The sequence below is a fragment of the Serinus canaria genome, chromosome Z (assembly GCF_022539315.1).
Source record: "Serinus canaria isolate serCan28SL12 chromosome Z, serCan2020, whole genome shotgun sequence".
NCBI lineage: Eukaryota > Metazoa > Chordata > Aves > Passeriformes > Fringillidae > Serinus > Serinus canaria.
The window spans coordinates 39,169,014-39,186,890 of NC_066343.1; the positions used below are offsets into that span (position 1 = coordinate 39,169,014).

The following is a 17,877-nucleotide window of genomic DNA, read 5'->3' on the forward strand; positions in this document are numbered from 1 at the left end:
AGAAAAGTGACAGAATAACAAAAGGTGAACTCACCTGCAGATTGTCACTGCTCCAAAAGTGGCTGAGCACTGTGGGCCGCTCTAGGGAAGAGGGTAGGACACGTCCGCCAGGCCAGGCCAAGACTGTCTGTCATTGCCTGGTCATGGCCAGACACTCCAGGCCGCACAGCCGGTCACGGCGCTCAAAGGGAGAGGCGTGGGTGCCACATGCAGGTACCCTGCTGTCTTTGAACAAAATGATCTCCTGCCCTGGGCCCTGGCTGCTCTGCAGGCCCCACCATGAGCATGGAGGTAAGTAGCCATGGGACAAGCTTCGTCCTTTTGCCTCACCAGAGTGGGACAGGGGAAGAGGGGCGGCGTGGGCAGGACAGCCTCCACGGTGTGCTGAGCAGCTGCGGGGGGCTGTGCCCCTCCCGGCCGCCTCAAGGCAGTCCTCAGACAGGGTGCAGGGCAGCCTGTAGCTGTACAAAACCTTTAACAGTGCCATGCTTATGTGGACTCAGGAAAAAAATTTTCTTCAGAATAAAATTCTTGGCCTAGCAAAATTTTAAAAATACTGAGCCTCGCCCAGTTTAACCCATCGTCATGTATAAAAATTCCATCATATTAAAGTTCTGCAAAGAGGCAAGCAACAAAACCCGGGGGTGTCTGTAGGAGGTGCTGGGCAAGCTGACTAAGCCACAGCTTGCCCTTTTCAACTGAAGTACAGGGCGTCCAGCTATGAGGCCCTGCCCTCTCCAGCTCTGAGTAACGCTGGTATTTTTCCCCCCTTTATTTCCCTTTTGAAAATGGTGTGGATGGCTTGGGAAACTCCTCTCCTGGTCTAAACACTGACCACAGATTTGGTGGCAGATGGAGAGCTGGAGCCATGAATGCAGTGGAGACAGGAGATTCTAGAGGCTTCTTCAGCCAGCTGCCAGTGGGGATGCTGGCCGAAGAAGATGCTTTTGTGGACCCTACCTAAGGAGCATAAACCCCTCTGACAACCTCTGCACTGATCTGCTTTCCAGGGGGATGAATACATCAATATTGAGAGTGATCTGCATGAAAACAAATGTGCCTCCATAGATGATGAGCAACCACGCTTGAAAGGGTAATGTGTTTTCGCATGAGTAAATCTTCCACTCCACCCTGGACTAGCAAAAGGCTGCTAGTGTTTATGCTTCTGGAGTGACAGCTCTAAATTTCACTGCCATACCCCTATGCTACACAGACCTTTGTATTGCCAGAAATTTTTGTAATACAGAAACACAACTTGTTTAATTATTATACTTTACAAATGACATCTGTGATTGTGGAACTAACCTTTTGAAGCCTTGCAAATTAAAGGAATTTTTTTTTTTTTTTGTACAATAGCTTCTTTTCCAATATTACTAGAGCAGTGTTTTTTACACAAAGGTCTTAAAGAGTGGTCACTTTCAGGAAGTTGAAGATTTACTAGTGTCTTTCAGTTTGCATAGCCATTTGCTCCAGCACAAAGTGAGAACAGCATAGCTGTGAAAAAAGCCATTTTAATGCAACAAAAGTTTTGCTTTGTGTTTGCTCTACTTCCAAGTGATCACAGAGTGAAAGCACACATCCTCATTTTACTTGAGGACTAGGTATTTTTAGGAAACTGCAAACCCTGTTAAGGACATAAAAAAAATTAGGATTTTAATACTTAAAATCATATTAAATGTTCATGTGTGTCACTGATTTCTTTCAACAGATAGTCTTAGACTGCAGGCTATTCAGTACTAAGACAGAGCCCTTTTAAAAGACCAGTCTCTTGATAACACAGATTCACTGCCAGTGCAAGGTTTTAACATTCACTTCTTGAGTTGCTTGCACAACAGAGAATTGATTTCTGAGTTACAAAATGCAAGCAAGAATAGTTTTGTTGTATATAAATATTTTACATTCATGTCCTAAAGTGATCTGTTTTTTCAACATCAGTTATATTTCAAGCCTATATGATCAGCTTTTAGAAAACAATCTTTCCTTAGTAAATTAACCAAGTTTCATAAGGAACATATTTTTTCTGCTGCCTTTCAGAACAGAGCTGCATATTTATGACTTTTGTGCTTAAATATTTTAAGATATTGTGGTACATAAGTCATAATAACCTTTATTAATAAAATAAAAAGGAGAGAGAGAAATGTTAAATAAATTAAGAAATTACAAAAATTGTAATCTGAAAGTAAGAATTTTTAATCCCAAAGGGCTCATAAGTAGCAGTAATAGTATTTTTTTCCTTTTCTTGGGTGATGGATGAACCATAAATTTGATAAAGTAACTGCCTTTTTAATCTATTTGTCTCTCATTTCTCCTTTTTTCTTTTCCTGTTGTATCTAATCTTTCTGCTGAGATTGGAGAGATAACCTAATGTTCTTACAAGTTAGAAAAAAAAAAAGTGCTATGATTTGTGAAGCTACAGGAATTCCCAGAACTGAAATTGAAGTATCTAAAGCAATCATGATTTCTCTGAGAACCTATTACTCTCTGTACTTGTGAAGGAGTGTGCTCCTGCTCTGTCCTTCAGTGTACTGATATAATTTAAATTAATATTTCTTGTTTCTCTCAAATTTATTTTAAATTAATTGATTTTTTTTTTTGGAGTGCAGAAAATAAGGTTATTCATGTTGGATTTCAGTGTGCATCTAACTCCAGCTGAATTTAGTTTCCAAACAAGTACAGTCTGGGTAATTAGCATCTCTAAATATAACATTGCCTTTATGGACTGGGGATGTGAGGGACTGCTTCAGAGATGTGCCTCTCTAAAGCAGTGCCTCTGAGATGAAAGAGAAGTAGCTGTAATTTTTTTTTCCAGTTTGCACAATATGAAGGTGTTTTTTTTAGCCACTGCTTCTGTAATTGATATATATGTTCACGTCACCAGCATATTTAAGATTGGAAACCTCTGTTGAATTAACTCCCTTAACTGCTATTTCCCTAAATTTCAACCTCCCTCATGAAATCATGCTGTTACCTTTAGTGAGGAAAACAAAGGAAATGAAAATATTTTATAATTGGAAGAACTGATACTAGGGCATGACATCCAAATATAACAAACCATTTTAACTTCCACGAGATGGTGAGATGGAAAGTTAGTGTAATAACAACCAAATTTTAAAAAGTCCAGAAACATCTATGCACACTGTAATAAGGTTTTAGATGGCTATTGGTTATTTTATGCGCACACAAATGCAGCCTTAGGCCTTCACAATTACAGCAATCCTTCTATTCCACATCATAATCCTGGTCTGGCTGTATTAACAGATTTTGTGGGTCTAGTAATGGACACTAAATCTTTGAACTACCTTCTCAATTTGCACCAACCCTGTTAACAGATCTCTTCACAGAAGAGCTGCATTTCAGAGGGTAGCAGAACTGGCCTGCTGATTTTGGTCCTTTATGTAGATGATAGATTGTCCCATTAGATATCTGCCATATTTTCTTTTTCACCTGCCCAACATCAATCCAAAGAAGTCATTGTCAAAAGGAACTTTATATTTGGCACTTTGAGATCCAAATATAATCCTCTCCAAATTCAATGGAAAAATTTTGACCAATTTAACACAATTTGCTTCTGCAAAAGCTTACTTTTCTATTCTTTTGTTATTTTCTTTTCCTAGGCATATAGAAAAAAGGTATGATGAAGTCTGTGAATTTTGCAAGAAACATAAAACCAGAATTCATTATGTGGTCTATGGAATTTTAATAACAGGTACAGTATAATACACACAGGATTGATGAAGTCTTATTTATTTACCTGTATGAGATTAAAGTTGCATTGTCTTTGGCATAAAAACTCTTGACTCTCTTTAACAAAGTATTTCAAAGTAGTTAAGAATTTAGTTCCAGAGAAAATTCTAGATTTCAAAGCCTCCACTCATTCCCAAACACAACAAAAGCACAAATCTTGCTAAACTGCTTCTCCAGCATGTTTGAAGTCTGACTAGCAACTACACTTGTGATAACAGCATAGTTCAGACTTTGTGTCTACTCCATTACCAGCTGACTCCAAAATTACAGTTTCAGTAACTTGTCCAAGACCATGAAATCACTTTAGAAACTGTCAGGCACCAAATAGGACTGAACTTAAGTCATCAGGCTGGAAATGAAGGCTTTCTTTGTTGACCCATATCACTCCATATTCACTGCAAATTTTTTCTGGACCAAATGTACTTATGACAGTATGCACTGCAAAATCATTCAGACATTCTTCTTTCTCCGTTTCCTAATTAGCCAGTAGGTTGGTTTGCTTCCTTCTACTTCACCAAGTTTGTTTTTGAGATCTTCCTACTTGAACACTGGGAACACAGAGACTTGAAATATGTCTGAGACAGTAAACCAGGATCTGGTTATAAAAGTGTTGCTTGCATGCTGAGTATCCTGCCTTCATAATTCATCTTGTCTTTCTTTATCATAGTACAGACATATTCTGGCTCAAGAAAGGGAGTGAATTCTAAAATATGTCAGGATTTCATACATTAATTCTATAAAAACCAACTTGTATTACAAAAATCACTATTCCTTCTTTATTTGCCATGGACAAAATCCAATCATTCTTTACAAAAACTGATTTTTTTTTTTTTTTTGGCCAGTGTTTATCTTTAGTGAACCTGTCAAATAAATAATTTCATAGCTACATTATGGGATTTACTTTTAAGCTTCATAATTACTTCAGATCATCAAATCAGTCAAATGGCATATGTTTATAAGTGATAGTTTCTAGTTTTATTGGACAAACTCATCCTCTTTTGAAAAAAGGAGCATGACTCATGCTCTTAATTCATAACTTTTACACAGGAAAAAGAAGTTCTTGTAGATGGGTTTCATTTTTCTGAGTGATAAACATGTTTCATATGAATTTACCTTGGCAAAAGCATATAATCTGCTTTGACAGAATGAAAGCCACCTTTCATATCAATGAACATATCATAAGTAACAAAACTATCAAAAAAAGTAAGATTTTTCCGTATTTAGGCTGAGTCAGAAAAGCACCTAAAAGATAAACATAGGCCTGACTTTGATCACCTCTTAATAAATTTAAAATTTGATCCTGTTTTAAAAAGACCAACCTAACTAACATATATATTCTTGTTTCTGTGACAGCATACTTGGCAGTAGTTATTGCAGCCTGCACTTTGAATTTTCAGAGAGCTTTGCCCCTCTTTGTCATCACTGTCCTAGCCATCTTCTTCATCTGCTGGGATTTTTTTATAGCTAAGTATGAAGACAGAATTGCTGCATTCTTTTCCCCTGGAGACCGATATCTGAAAAAACAGTGGTTTTGGCTGAAATGGTAAATACGAATTACTTTCTATTTATGTTGAAGGATAATGCACTCGTCAAGTTACCCCTATGATTTTATTTCAGCTTACTTCCCCATAAGAACTGGGAGATGGGTCAATCACACATATCTCATTAAAATCACAGAATAATTTAGTCTTGGCAAAAAGCATCGGAAAAATACCACAAACTGAGGTGGGAAAAGTTTTTGGTTGAAAGAGAATATGTTCACAAAAATTCATGTGTTGCAGTCTTTTGAATTCATTCTGAAAACCAGAAAGTTCTTCACTGCTCACAGAGCTGTTAGGTTCATAAGAACCTTAAATCTAACATTTGCAAACTGCTAAAGACTGGAGTATATTATCTAGACATGTTTTTTTCTAGACACTTATCCCCCTAGCAATTTTTACTTGACCTTCAGGAATCACAACATGCCAGCCAGATTTAATGTCATAATAAGATTGCATGACCTTACGCATCCTTTGGCATAGTAGACATTCATCTGGTAGATAAATGGTAGGTAATTAGACCTGTTAGACACTTATTTCAAGTATTCCTGAGCAGTGATCGGTGATCTTGAAGTTATCCCTGGCAAAATGAGGAGAAAAAGGAGTCTTGTAGACCAAAGGAAAAACAAATGAAATATCATTAAAAAGAAAAACTAAATTGGCCAGCTACCATCTATTTCAGCTAGGTCACCTCCTGGCTGAGGAAGAAAAAGTTTTAAGGAGGAGTAATTCTCAGCTCAGGATAATGTCCCAGATTATTCTTAAGATTTATAAATGGCTTTCCTAAAAAAGGTGTTTCAAAGATTGTGGTCCTTCTGCTCAGCAGCCGTATTAGAGAGCAGTCACACAGAGGCATTTCCATTAGATGATCTGGCAGCCTCTCTGGGAGAAAAAGCAAAAGGAATAGGAGAGCCCTGAGGAACAGATAGAAAAAAGGGGCGCAGTAAGTGCTATATTACCTGGGCTGCAATCTTTAAATTGTACATATCACAGGTTAGGTGCTTAACTGTTTTTTTCCGACAGAGAGAAAGTCTCTCAGGTGTAGAAAGGGTTACCCAGCATTGCAACAGCCAAGGTATTTTGTGGGATTTTCCTGAAATGTTTTTAATCTCCTTCTAAAGGTTAAATTAACGTATGTAGGTATCACTGAAATCAGTGAAACCTTATTGCTAGACAACACTAGCATTAAAGACTTGGGACTATGCGTCCTCTCTGTATATAGGGTGATGTATTGTGTTGCCTTCCAGGCTGTTGTTACAATAATTACCTTCAATAAACAAGCTTTACATGGTTCTGCTAGTGGGAACCATAGAAACACTGAAACACAGAAATACACGTCCTTGTTTCTGAGATAGCTTAACAGAGTACAAATGGTTACAAAGAAATGAGCTGTTTATAGCTTGCTCTTCAGAGGAGCATGCTTCATAGGCCCACCAGCTAAACATAAAATACCACATCCTCTCCTGCCCAGAACTAAAGATTCAATAAAGGAAAGGAAGGGAAAGAAAAGAAGGATGAAGTGAGAAAGGAAGATATCACGTTTCAATTAATAGAAATAGCACCCAGACAAGAGTCACTCATGCTTTTTTTGGTTTCTTCCCATACTCTGGCTTGGAGGGCATTTCTTCCAGATGCCACCAAGGGTTGTTGTCAGAGGTACTTCAGCAAAGGCAGGTTCCTGCTTGTGCAGAGCTACAGGTTTCAGTGCAACTCATTGTGCAAAGAGTATATTCACAAACAGAGATGTAAATGTTTTGGGTATGGCAAGGGAAATGAGTATCCCAAACATCTTTTTTAGGACATCTTGATGCTTTTTATTCCCTAGGGTGTTGTGTGCAGCTCTTATTATAATGATCATCTGCTGGCTCATCTTTGACACAAGTAAACAAGGTTCCCGTCAGCTAATCTCTTTTGGTGGGCTTGTGATGTATGTTGTCCTGATGCTTATCTTTTCCAAATATCCAACCCAAGTGAGTATTTATTCCATGATGTGCCTTTTGGGATTTTTTTTATTCTGTGTCTAAAAAAGCTATACCCTGACCCTAGCACCAAGTCTAGTAAGAGTAAGAAAATGTGGGAAAGTAAGAATATAGCCCTGCCTGAGACCAAGAATTTGGTTTAATTTCTGAGGAAAGTAATTTTGCTGTTGGGGATCATGTATGGAGCTGTACCAACACCTGTCTCACTATTTGGAAAACTGCTGCCCACCTTCTATTCCAGCCCTGATATAGTTCAAACTGAGATAGGCCTTCTCCATGCTTTCACCCACAGGACTCACCACAGTCCTCAGCACACCACAGTCACTTATTTGAGGACATTGTCACCCCATCAATACAAATTACCTGGAACCAGAGATATGATAGACTAATATAGCTCTTAACCCCTCACAAGTTTGTTTTCCACTGCAAATTCAGCTCCTGGGGCTGAGCTGATGTCCTCACTTTTTGCTCACCCACTCCATAAGCTCACAAATGCCATTTTAATTTTCTATGAGAAATGTCCACTCGGTTTTGCTGTGGTATTACAAAGGGCTTCCTTCAGCCACTACAATTACCACTTCAGCTTTTACTCCTGTTTGCATGTCTCATATACCTCTGCATTCTTTCATTAATCATATGTACATTGTCCAGGTCATCAAGTTTTCCCAATACTTTTTCATGACTTCCATCAGTGCTGAGACTTTCTTAACAGGTGAAGTCCTCTCAGCAAGGACTAATGAACTTGCCATATCCTTTCCAAATGCTGCTGTCTCCAACTGAGGTGAAAACTCATACTTCAAATGCTTTGTGCTCTCCCATGAGCCCTCATTATACCTAATTGGTTTGTGTTATTTAAATATGATCTGATTAAATTAGAGAATGCCATCATAGCTCTTTGTTTTGTAAGTGATTTGATGCAATTTTCACAAAACAAGGATGTTTTCTGAGGCAGCAGAACAGAAATCATAAGTGTAGTGAAGAGGAACTCATCATAAGCAGCCACAGTTCCTCCTATGACTGCCTTTATATGATTAATCACAATATAAAACTGAGCAGTTCTCCAGTATCAAAAGTCTCTAAAGCTAGGGGACATAAACAGAGTTGAAATTACCCAAGGACAAACCCTGTAGCAAAATTTCCTTATGCTCTGTCCAGATATGTGAAGATCCAAGTCCCCTGCAACCTGTTTCACCAACTGCTCCCATTCTGCAGTATAGTCAGACTATCCCTTTACATTATTTAAACAAACTTCCAAAGTAAACTATTATTTATGGAAATAACAAGCAGTGTTTTTATTTTTCTATCTATCTAGGTTGCTTGGAGGCCAGTGTTTTCAGGAATAGGAATGCAGTTTATTCTTGGGATTCTTATTCTGAGGACTAAAGTGGGTTTTGATGTATTTAACTGGCTAGGCATTCAGATCCAGGTAGGCTGTTGAGCAAAATCCTTGCTTTTTTTAAAATAATTTTCTGTCTTGAGAGTCTTACATTATACAAACAGGCTGTTCAAGGATCCATTTGTCCCTTGATTTTTTTCTTCTCTTGAGAAAAACTGGATTCTTAGAAAGGTAATTGACTTCCTGAGTTTAACCTTCTTCTCTTTGTTTTTTTGTTCAGTTAATACAATAGTCAAAGTAATGCCATTTATTAATGGCTTTACCATCATTGAGCTGAAATTATAAATTGTCATTCTTGAAACACAAATTACTGTTGTGTCAAGGCACTCATAGGAGCTCTTAGAAATGGCTCAATTCCAAATCATCCTTGCAATAAACACAATATGCTGAAAAGCCTTGGCATTTAGAGAACAGCCCTAGTTGTCTTCAGAGAAGCAACCTTCTTGGCATCAGAGACATTTCACAGTCCTCATGACATATAAGAAAATTAATTCAGCTATATACAGGTAGCAAAATCCAAATCTGCATGCTGGAAGGGATCTCTAGAAAGTGGACAGGATCTATCCCCAGGTAGCTCTGCAGACACAAAGTTTTTTAAAAAGTTTGCTACTATAAAGTAACGAATAAGCAATATCCAAAATATACATCAGAGAATACCCACTGAAGGACATTCAGACTTTTCACCTCAGGGATGCTTTCTCACAGCTGTTCTTCACAGGTAATTAAGGACATGTAAAACCAGACAGAGCAGAATGTACTGTCTCTGTGCAGCAGCAAAGGCACAGATCTGATGTCTGTCTCATTTGCAGGCAGTGGGAATCATCTGGGTTTTGTCACCAGGTTCTCAGTCTCTGAGTGAAGTAGGTCTAGTGTCCCCTTTTGCTAGCTTCATGTTTTCAAGTCTTACAGTCTATCCTGTCAGAACTAATTACTGTAGCTATTATAAACTGTATTTTAATTCAATTTTAAATAGTATCAGTAATGCATAAATATGCATCAGAAGTATAAAAATGCAGTGGATCAGAATTTAAACTAGAAGATTCCCTCAGGCTAGCTCTTAGCTACACCTTTCAAAACTCATTACTTCAGCTGTCAAATCTCCATTTTAAACTCTATAATTCATTGTACATATTTGCATCAGATGGAGCATAGAAGTGCACCACAGAATTGGATTAAAAAGTAAATTTTTTTTCAGTGTAGCTTATGCCCTCTATTGTGTCAGGTACTCAACAGAGCAGAGTGGATACCCTCAGTTCAGCCAAGTACAGTCAACCAGGCTTGGACCCCTACAAATCAGAGCCCAAGATTCTTGGACTTCACCATATTTCTGCAAGACAACTAGAAGTATTTTGTATGATTTTGGCAGGTACTCAGAGCTTATGGCTGCTAATTTACTTTGCTTTCTGTCCCCAGACTTTTCTGGAGTACTCTGATGCAGGTGCCAAGTTTGTGTTTGGTGACAAATACACAGATCATTTCTTTGCTTTTAAGGTAAGATGGTTGTTATACACTGTATGTGGTAGATAATCAATGGTAAGAGGACCAGTATAGCTGGGAAATAAATTGTGTGGCTTGTGATACCTATTTAGTCATCAGAGAAATCAACAGGTAAACTATTCCCTATTATGTGATATTCAGAATAGAAAATTTGGGAACGCTTTTATTCACTGCCAAACACTGAGTTAGATTGCACTTATTTAGTCCAATTATAACAACATATATTGCATGTAGACAGAACTTTGGAATATTTTTCTACAAGGAATAGGTTAAAAGGCTTGTACCTGGCCACTGACATAAATATTTACCTCCTGCCTATCTTCCCCACCTCTCCATGACTGTCTTGGTTTGGAAAGACAGGTGTCTGCTAAAGAAGGCAGGAGCCTCCCCTGAAATGGAGAATGCAAACCCTCCCCACCCCTCCGGATTGCTATGAATTTTAAATTAAAGGCGCTCTCAGGCAAAAAATATGGGAGCAGGAAATAACAGTTCTTTAATAGGGGAGGGAAAAGAAAATAAAAGGATAAAATAAAACAATGCAATACACTAGAACAACACTGACAGAGTCAGAACTCAACCTGACACCCTGTTGGTCAGGGTGTTGGTAGCAGTCCAGTTGGAGAAGTGGCTGCAGTCCTCCTGCAGTGTCAGGTGTAGCTCTGTTGGAGCAGGGGGGTCCTGTAGAAAAAGGGGGTATTCTTCCTCAGGAGATCCATGGAAGTAGAAGCAGCTGCTGTTCCTCTGGGGAATCCAGTGGGAAGCCGTGCTGGTGTTTCAGATTGTATCTGGGTAGGAATGCTTGGCTCCTCCCTCGGGGCAGAGCATCTCACAATGGGATGTTATAGTTCTTATGAGCCATGCAGTGACATTCAATAGCCTGTTATCAGCAGATTCCCCTGCCGAGAGAGGAGTGATTATGATCACTCAGGGAGAGAGATAAGGAGAATTGCCCACTTGACACAAGACAACTGCCATACTGATGGCAATAGAATACATCTTGCCTTGCAATCTGGAACAATGACTAAAAGTGCTCTGCTGTGCCCTGCTGTTGCACCTTTAAGTGCTGTGCAGACCCTTCTTCACAGACTTCCCCTGAAGAAGTGGAGAGTCTAGTTGTGTATTTATTCATGCCTGGGGAAGAGCTAGAAGCTGCATAAGCAGGAAGAATTACATGATATTGCATTAGTAAGATCACATCTCTTTCTTAAGAGACCTTTTTGGGAAATAGCTAGAATACAGCTTATCTGGTCTCTGCTCTCTAATCAGCACCATCATCCTTCCTGGTTTTGTGCTGAGAAGCAGTTCATACCACAATGTTTGCTTAGGCTGGAATCAAGAACAAACAAAGCAAAAGAAACCCCAAACCAACCAAAATAACAAATAAATAAACCTCAAACAAGTATGAGAAATGTATTAGGAATTACTTGGAGATCATACTTTTGATTTTCAGATATCTGACCATGGGCTTACAAACTTAGCTCTTTTATTGCTTGAGAGAGAAGGTGCCATCTGTAAAATAGCCTGCTACTAAGAACAGTCAGAACATCTTAAAAGGGAAAAAAAAATTAGGTGCTTCATCAATAAATATATTTTAAAATCACCGCTTTTGTATCTTCTGTTTCATTTTCCAGGCTCCTCCTACCTTTACTTTGGGAGGTATCTACTTATTTGCACACTCAAATAACAATATTGATTCTCAACTACATGTTTTAGGGATGAAATTATTTAATTCCCCCCTCACCCTGTAATTTTTCTCTTGATTATTGGCATTGCTTTATGAATATGATTCTTTCAAGGTGGTTCTGAGTCCTCACTGACAATGCAAAATACTTTGCTTACTAGGACTAGATGGCCAAAAACTTGCTTCTGTGTAGGCAAACATACATCAGTCTTATCCTGTGGTTCAAGTCAGTAAAATCATGGAATTTCTAGACCTTGTTTCTATTACAGGTTTAAGTAGATTATTCTCATATTGAAAGACAAGAAAACCAATTGGTTTTCAGAGCTGCATATATGGAAATATGGTAAATGGAATTGGAGACAAGTGTACAGCAATATCAAAACATGCTTCATCTGCTTCTCTAGACTGGGAATTCTCTCTTTCAACAACAGTGAGTGACAGCCAGTCCATTCTCTCTTGAAACACTTGTTATTTATTTAGACATTAGGTTGGTCCAAAGTGCTTTTTTGTCTTTCAGATATTTTATGGGGTTTGAGTGTTGTGATGAGCTCTTCGAATCTTGCCCCAAGATTTTTCAAAGCATCATCCAAAAGACAATGCTTAGCTCCTCAGAGATTAGACAAGGGACAGGATGTATCCATACTGCATCCTCAGCAACATGAAGGGACACATGAGTTTTCTGCCGGGTGAAGTGGACACATTACCACAGCAGATACATCCAAGCTGTGCATATGCACTCTTTTATATTCTGACCTGTTCTGACCCATTCCATCAGTCACACAGTGTCTTTGAGCACATGGTTGTGGAAGCACTAGTTAGTCAAAAATGCACATATTTGGATGCATGGGTTTATTTTAAATATGTATTTGTGCAGGCAGATGCAGAGTTTCAGAATTGTGAAAAAATACCCACTTGCCCACATAAATAAGGCATTCCAAGTACTTAAGTAGATGGAAAAGACCTTTTAGTATTAAGTTTTCTATCCTGTTGATTACAAAAGACAAAGTTTGCTTTGAACAAGGAAGAAATTAGACTTCTGTTAAATCTTAAGCTTCTTTTTTACACCAGAATAACTATGGTTCCCTGAGAAAAGCTTTGCTTTCAAGGTCAAACTTTAGGAGTGTATGAAAAAGCAGGATGTTTCTTAAACATCAATAGCAACTTCTTTGAAGGAAAATAGGGAAAAAGTTAAACATCAAGCCACAAACATGAGGGGAGTTTAGAGCAGACAACAATTTTAACTTCTTCCTCTGTATGGTAATAACAAAAGAAAAGGCAGGGGAGAAAGATACTAATTTTACTAAACTAAATTGTCTGCTGCTACTGCATGCCAAACTGTCCCTGCAGAATTGCAAAGAGGTTCAAGGAACCAAGCTAGAGAAAGCAGCATTATATTAGCTTGTTGAACAGCACAACAATATTGGTTAATTGCACTCTGTCATTTCAGTGAAAGGTTCTGATCATCAAAATTGAGTTTCTAAATGTTTATCAAAATTGTTTATAGTACCAGCTCTCCTCTAGAAAGGCATAGAGTCTACGTACTGAAAAGATCTGAGCTAACAAAGTGGTTTGTTGTGGTTGTTTTTCATTCTGTTATTTGATTTTATTTATAATGCATTATGTCATTAGTGAACACACATGAAAGCTTCCTAGTCTTCATGGTTGTGGGCCCTGTGGCCTGGTAACTGGTGATACACTTAGAGGAAACTTAAAGGTTATATTCACATTTTAACAGGAGTTATAATGTAGGGTAAATCACAATTGCTGCTTTCGGGATGGTTGGTGCATGACTTGAAACCTCTCCAGAATGACTCCCCATCACCTGTTAAGGGGGATGCAATGGAATGGAGGCACCATGGCCAGACTCTGTGGAAATCATTGCAGGGAAGGGAACTCGATGGTACTTAGTAGCTGATAAACCGCATACCAGCTGAAACAGCATACCAGCTGATAAACAGCATACCAGGGAAAGAGGGGAAGATGTCCCACTGATGAGCCACCAACTGTGGCAATATCCCTCTCCTTAGACAAATTTGCTTCATTAAAGCCTAATAATAATATTAATGTACACCCCCATGCCAAAGTTATCTGCTCCTGATGCACAAACACCCCTCACAGGAATGCACTCTACATTCTTAAAATTTTGACTGTATCTTTAAAAGCAAAGGGAGAGAATTTTATGTTAATTAGTAACAAGGTATGTATGACTAGAGTCACTCAAACTCCATATAAACATAAATAAATAGTATATAAGCAAGTTGAGAACAATAGAAAGTTAGGGAAAACTCCATCTTAACTGCTGAGATCAGTCATGGGGCTGAACCTGTCTTCTTCTCCTTAGGGACGTCTGTAAACTGGTAGGAACCAGGCTCTGTGTGCCCTGAATACTTTTACTTAGAATTAGAGTCTGTCTGTGTATTGCTTCAAGTCTATTTTTGCAGTCAGATACAGTCAGCAACAATCTTCTAACCTTAACATGTCGCAATCTTATATTAATTCAGTATTATTTCTGAAATTATTAGTGTGAATCCTTTATGGGTGCTGGCAGTTGGTAGCAGGTAACACTCTAGTAAAGGGCAAGACCTGCTGAGAGGACTCCCTTATGCTGGTGGTGTGTTTCTCTAAGATAGTCAAACCACTCTTCAATCCAGCAGGACTAGAGACCTTTCAATGAAAGGTCTCCCTAATGGGACGCTGAAAGACTAGTCAGCTACAAGGTTCTTGGCTTTCCTGGAACACTGATAGACAAATGTTAGGGGGCAAATAAGTCTCTCCATGCTAAGGGTCTAGGGGGCCTCCTCTTTACACATCACAGTGGTACTGTTTTAGCTATAAATAATCTGTCTCACTAATTTTGGACCTTTTGGGGGCAAATTTTTCTTTCTCTTGTATACTAGCATAGAAATGGTGGTGTCCTGTGTATTTCACATACTTGAGAATCAAGTTTTATTCTATTTATATTAGTTTTATTCAGGGTAAAACTCAGAGTGGTTTTAATAGCCCATCAGAGAGTGGGTTAGGCATTCATACAATTCTTTTAACTTATGTTGAAAGAAAGTATTTTTCAGTATCCACTCTGAGAGACCTATATTCATTTTTTGTAATTAGTAAGTATATACCTTTAAATAGGTTCTTTTTAAAGGATGTGAATGTTTGAATTGACTTAACATGGCTATAAACTTATGTATATTATGCTAAGCTAAACAGTTTCTTAACAATTGCAGTTGTGTTAGAAAGCTATGTAGATAAATAAAAATTATTTAATTACAGCACAAATAGGAAGGTCAGGAAGGAAACCACTGTAGAAGTTTTAATGATCTTCTGTCTTCAAATCAGGTATTGCCAATTGTGGTTTTCTTCAGTACAGTTATGTCTATGCTCTACCACGTTGGATTCATGCAGTGGCTTGTTGGAAAGGTATGTGTTTTTGCCAATTAAATGCTCATTTGGTTAGTGTGGGAAATGTTTTGAATACATGCAGAGGAGCTATAGTCTGGAAATAGTTCCAAATGGTACCATTGCAAAATTTTGATTGGCGTCTCTCAGTCTGGTTTCATTGCTTATGTCATATTAATTGTTAGATTTGCCTGGTTAGCTTTAGCTCACAGACACCCAGATAAGATCAAAGCAGGCTCCTCACCTCACTCTCTAAGTGTTCATTTCTGTCAGCATCTATGTCTAGTGCTACTGTCCACTAATATGAAATCAAGTCCACTTTCTGTCATCTCTGTCCAATAAACCTGTCATATGAGGGAAAAAATCTTCCTTTATGGTGGTAGTTAAACTTAATTTGAAGATATTCTAAAATTAAAAGTTCTTTGCCCTTTACATTCACAGGATTGTTATATAGGCACAATGAACATCACCTCGCTGACATTAGTGTGCCAAAATTGCAATGAGGCATTTTTAGCCTGAATCTAAGTTTCACATGTTTTCCCTTCATATGATCCAAGTATTTTTGGACAAGAATATAAGTAATATAAACACATCAAAATATCTGCTTTGTTTAATTTAGTTTAATATTTTTATGCCCAGAAAGAGCCTGGAGTACTTTCAGTTCTATTAAATTACTTCTCCTCTGTCTTATTTTAGCAGTATCAATTACATGAATATGCTATACCTTTAAGCTGAAATCATGAACTCAGGAAGTATTGTAGCATGTCTCTGAACTCCTAGATTGGTATGGCTAACTTGAGAAGGACAACAAATTTTTGTTTCTCTTTTAAAAATCATTTTAGGTTGGTTGGATAATGCATGTCTTCATGGGAACAACTCCTGTTGAGTCTCTGGTAGCTGCGGGTAACATATTTGTGGGACAGGTGAGCTGGAGCACACAAAAACATGCTGACATGTAACAATATTACAGAATTTAGGGAAATAATGCTCATTGAACAGTTGTGTATTAAAAAAATAATCTCTTTCAAAGCTATGACTCCACTACATCAAGACTGATGATAGGTTTCCAAAATTGCAGTAATGTTCATATATTGGCAGTGGTGCACAGTGGAAAGGATTTGAGAAGCTATATGTTTTCCCTACAGATGTTCAAGGGTAAATGTAGATGATAATCTCCCTGCTAGACTACTCCAAGGCTATGAAGAAATAACAATTTCAGGGCTTTTTTCAGTTGAAAAGGCAAGCGGTATGTAAAGATGGCACGCAAAGGGCAGGAGAGAGTGACAATGAAGAAAGCTAAAATCCAGGGCTAGCCGTAAAAGGCCTTATTCACAAAAGAGTGGACAGCATCTAACAGACCACTTTAATGGGAAATGCATTAAACCCACATTTACAGTAATGTCTGTCCCAAGCTTAGAACAAATGTGGAAAGCTCAACAATTCACGTCCAAGCCCAAATGCACTAGTAGCATGATATTTAGCAGTGTGCATCACCACATCACATTGCTTCAAGATTTAGAGTGATACCATTGCACTTGATACACTGCCTCCAGGATGTGCTCACACACATGCCAGAGGGGCGTGTTTCACTTGACTAACAGCCTTATCTGTGGCTCAAACCTGTGGCTGTGTCCTTAAGTCACTCAGAATTGGAATAGAATTTCTTGGCAGTTTCATTGTGCTTTTCAGGGAGACAGCAAACCAGCCAGAATTGTCTTCAGACATACTTTTATTGGGATAAAAAGCCCCAATCTGTTGAAATTTGAGCACTTGCTAGCACAACAATTAACTAGTCTAAGATAGATATCTAAGAGAATATGATGCAGACACTCGTTTTTCTGCCATTAATAAAAGAAATTGATGGGCTTTTATTAGGAATTTCTTAATTTGGAGCTTGTTTTTCACTTCCAGACAGAGTCTCCTCTCCTGGTACGGCCCTACTTACCATATATCACCAAATCTGAACTCCATGCAGTCATGACAGCAGGATTTTCAACTATTGCTGGAAGTGTCTTAGGAGCATATATTTCTTTTGGGGTAAGCCAGGGGAAAAGAACTAGAAAATATATGGTTTATGTGAAATCTTTTAAGTATTTCACCCAGCTACAATGCTTTGAAAGTATCCCTCAATCATTCCCACTGTTTGGGTTTTATTTGTCTCTGAAGGCATTAGCCACCAACATCCCTGGTTTTCTGACAGCTCATTCTCTTCATTTCCTTATGAGCAATATGAACTTTTAATGACCTCCTGTAGAAAAATCATACAAACAACTAAAAAAATTAATTGCATTCCTACATGTTTGTGCGTAATGTGGTTATTGTGGGGCACTTTCTGTCACCTGGAATTCTAGGTTTCCTCCTCCCACCTACTGACTGCTTCCGTCATGTCAGCGCCAGCATCATTAGCTGCTTCCAAATTATTCTGGCCTGAAACTGAAAAGCCTCTGGTAACTCTGAGGAGTGGCATACAGATGGCAAAAAGGTAAACTGATCTATGTACTAGTTGATACTACTGCAAATATATGAAGTCTGGAAAAATAACTGCTCACACATAAATTTTAGGGGGATTACAGGGTAGGTTTGCAAGCAATAAATTAATTACAGACTAAATACTGCAAATGGTTGATTTATGAATTCAGGTGAGTG

The 17,877-nt window shown here is 38.3% G+C and overlaps 1 protein-coding gene across 1 annotated transcript in view; it reads left to right on the plus strand.

Annotated features, from left to right (window-relative positions):
* The window catches only part of SLC28A3 (solute carrier family 28 member 3), a 38,572-nt gene that overhangs the window by 10,799 nt on the left and 9,896 nt on the right, over positions 1-17,877 (plus strand). The window contains exons 3-12 of the mRNA XM_009097991.4: positions 1,011-1,093; positions 3,615-3,706; positions 5,098-5,287; positions 7,108-7,252; positions 8,574-8,687; positions 10,071-10,148; positions 15,172-15,252; positions 16,074-16,154; positions 17,143-17,268; positions 17,583-17,713. Coding sequence (XP_009096239.2) covers positions 1,011-1,093; positions 3,615-3,706; positions 5,098-5,287; positions 7,108-7,252; positions 8,574-8,687; positions 10,071-10,148; positions 15,172-15,252; positions 16,074-16,154; positions 17,143-17,268; positions 17,583-17,713 — 1,121 coding nt within the window. The remainder of the gene's footprint in view (positions 1-1,010; positions 1,094-3,614; positions 3,707-5,097; positions 5,288-7,107; positions 7,253-8,573; positions 8,688-10,070; positions 10,149-15,171; positions 15,253-16,073; positions 16,155-17,142; positions 17,269-17,582; positions 17,714-17,877) is intronic.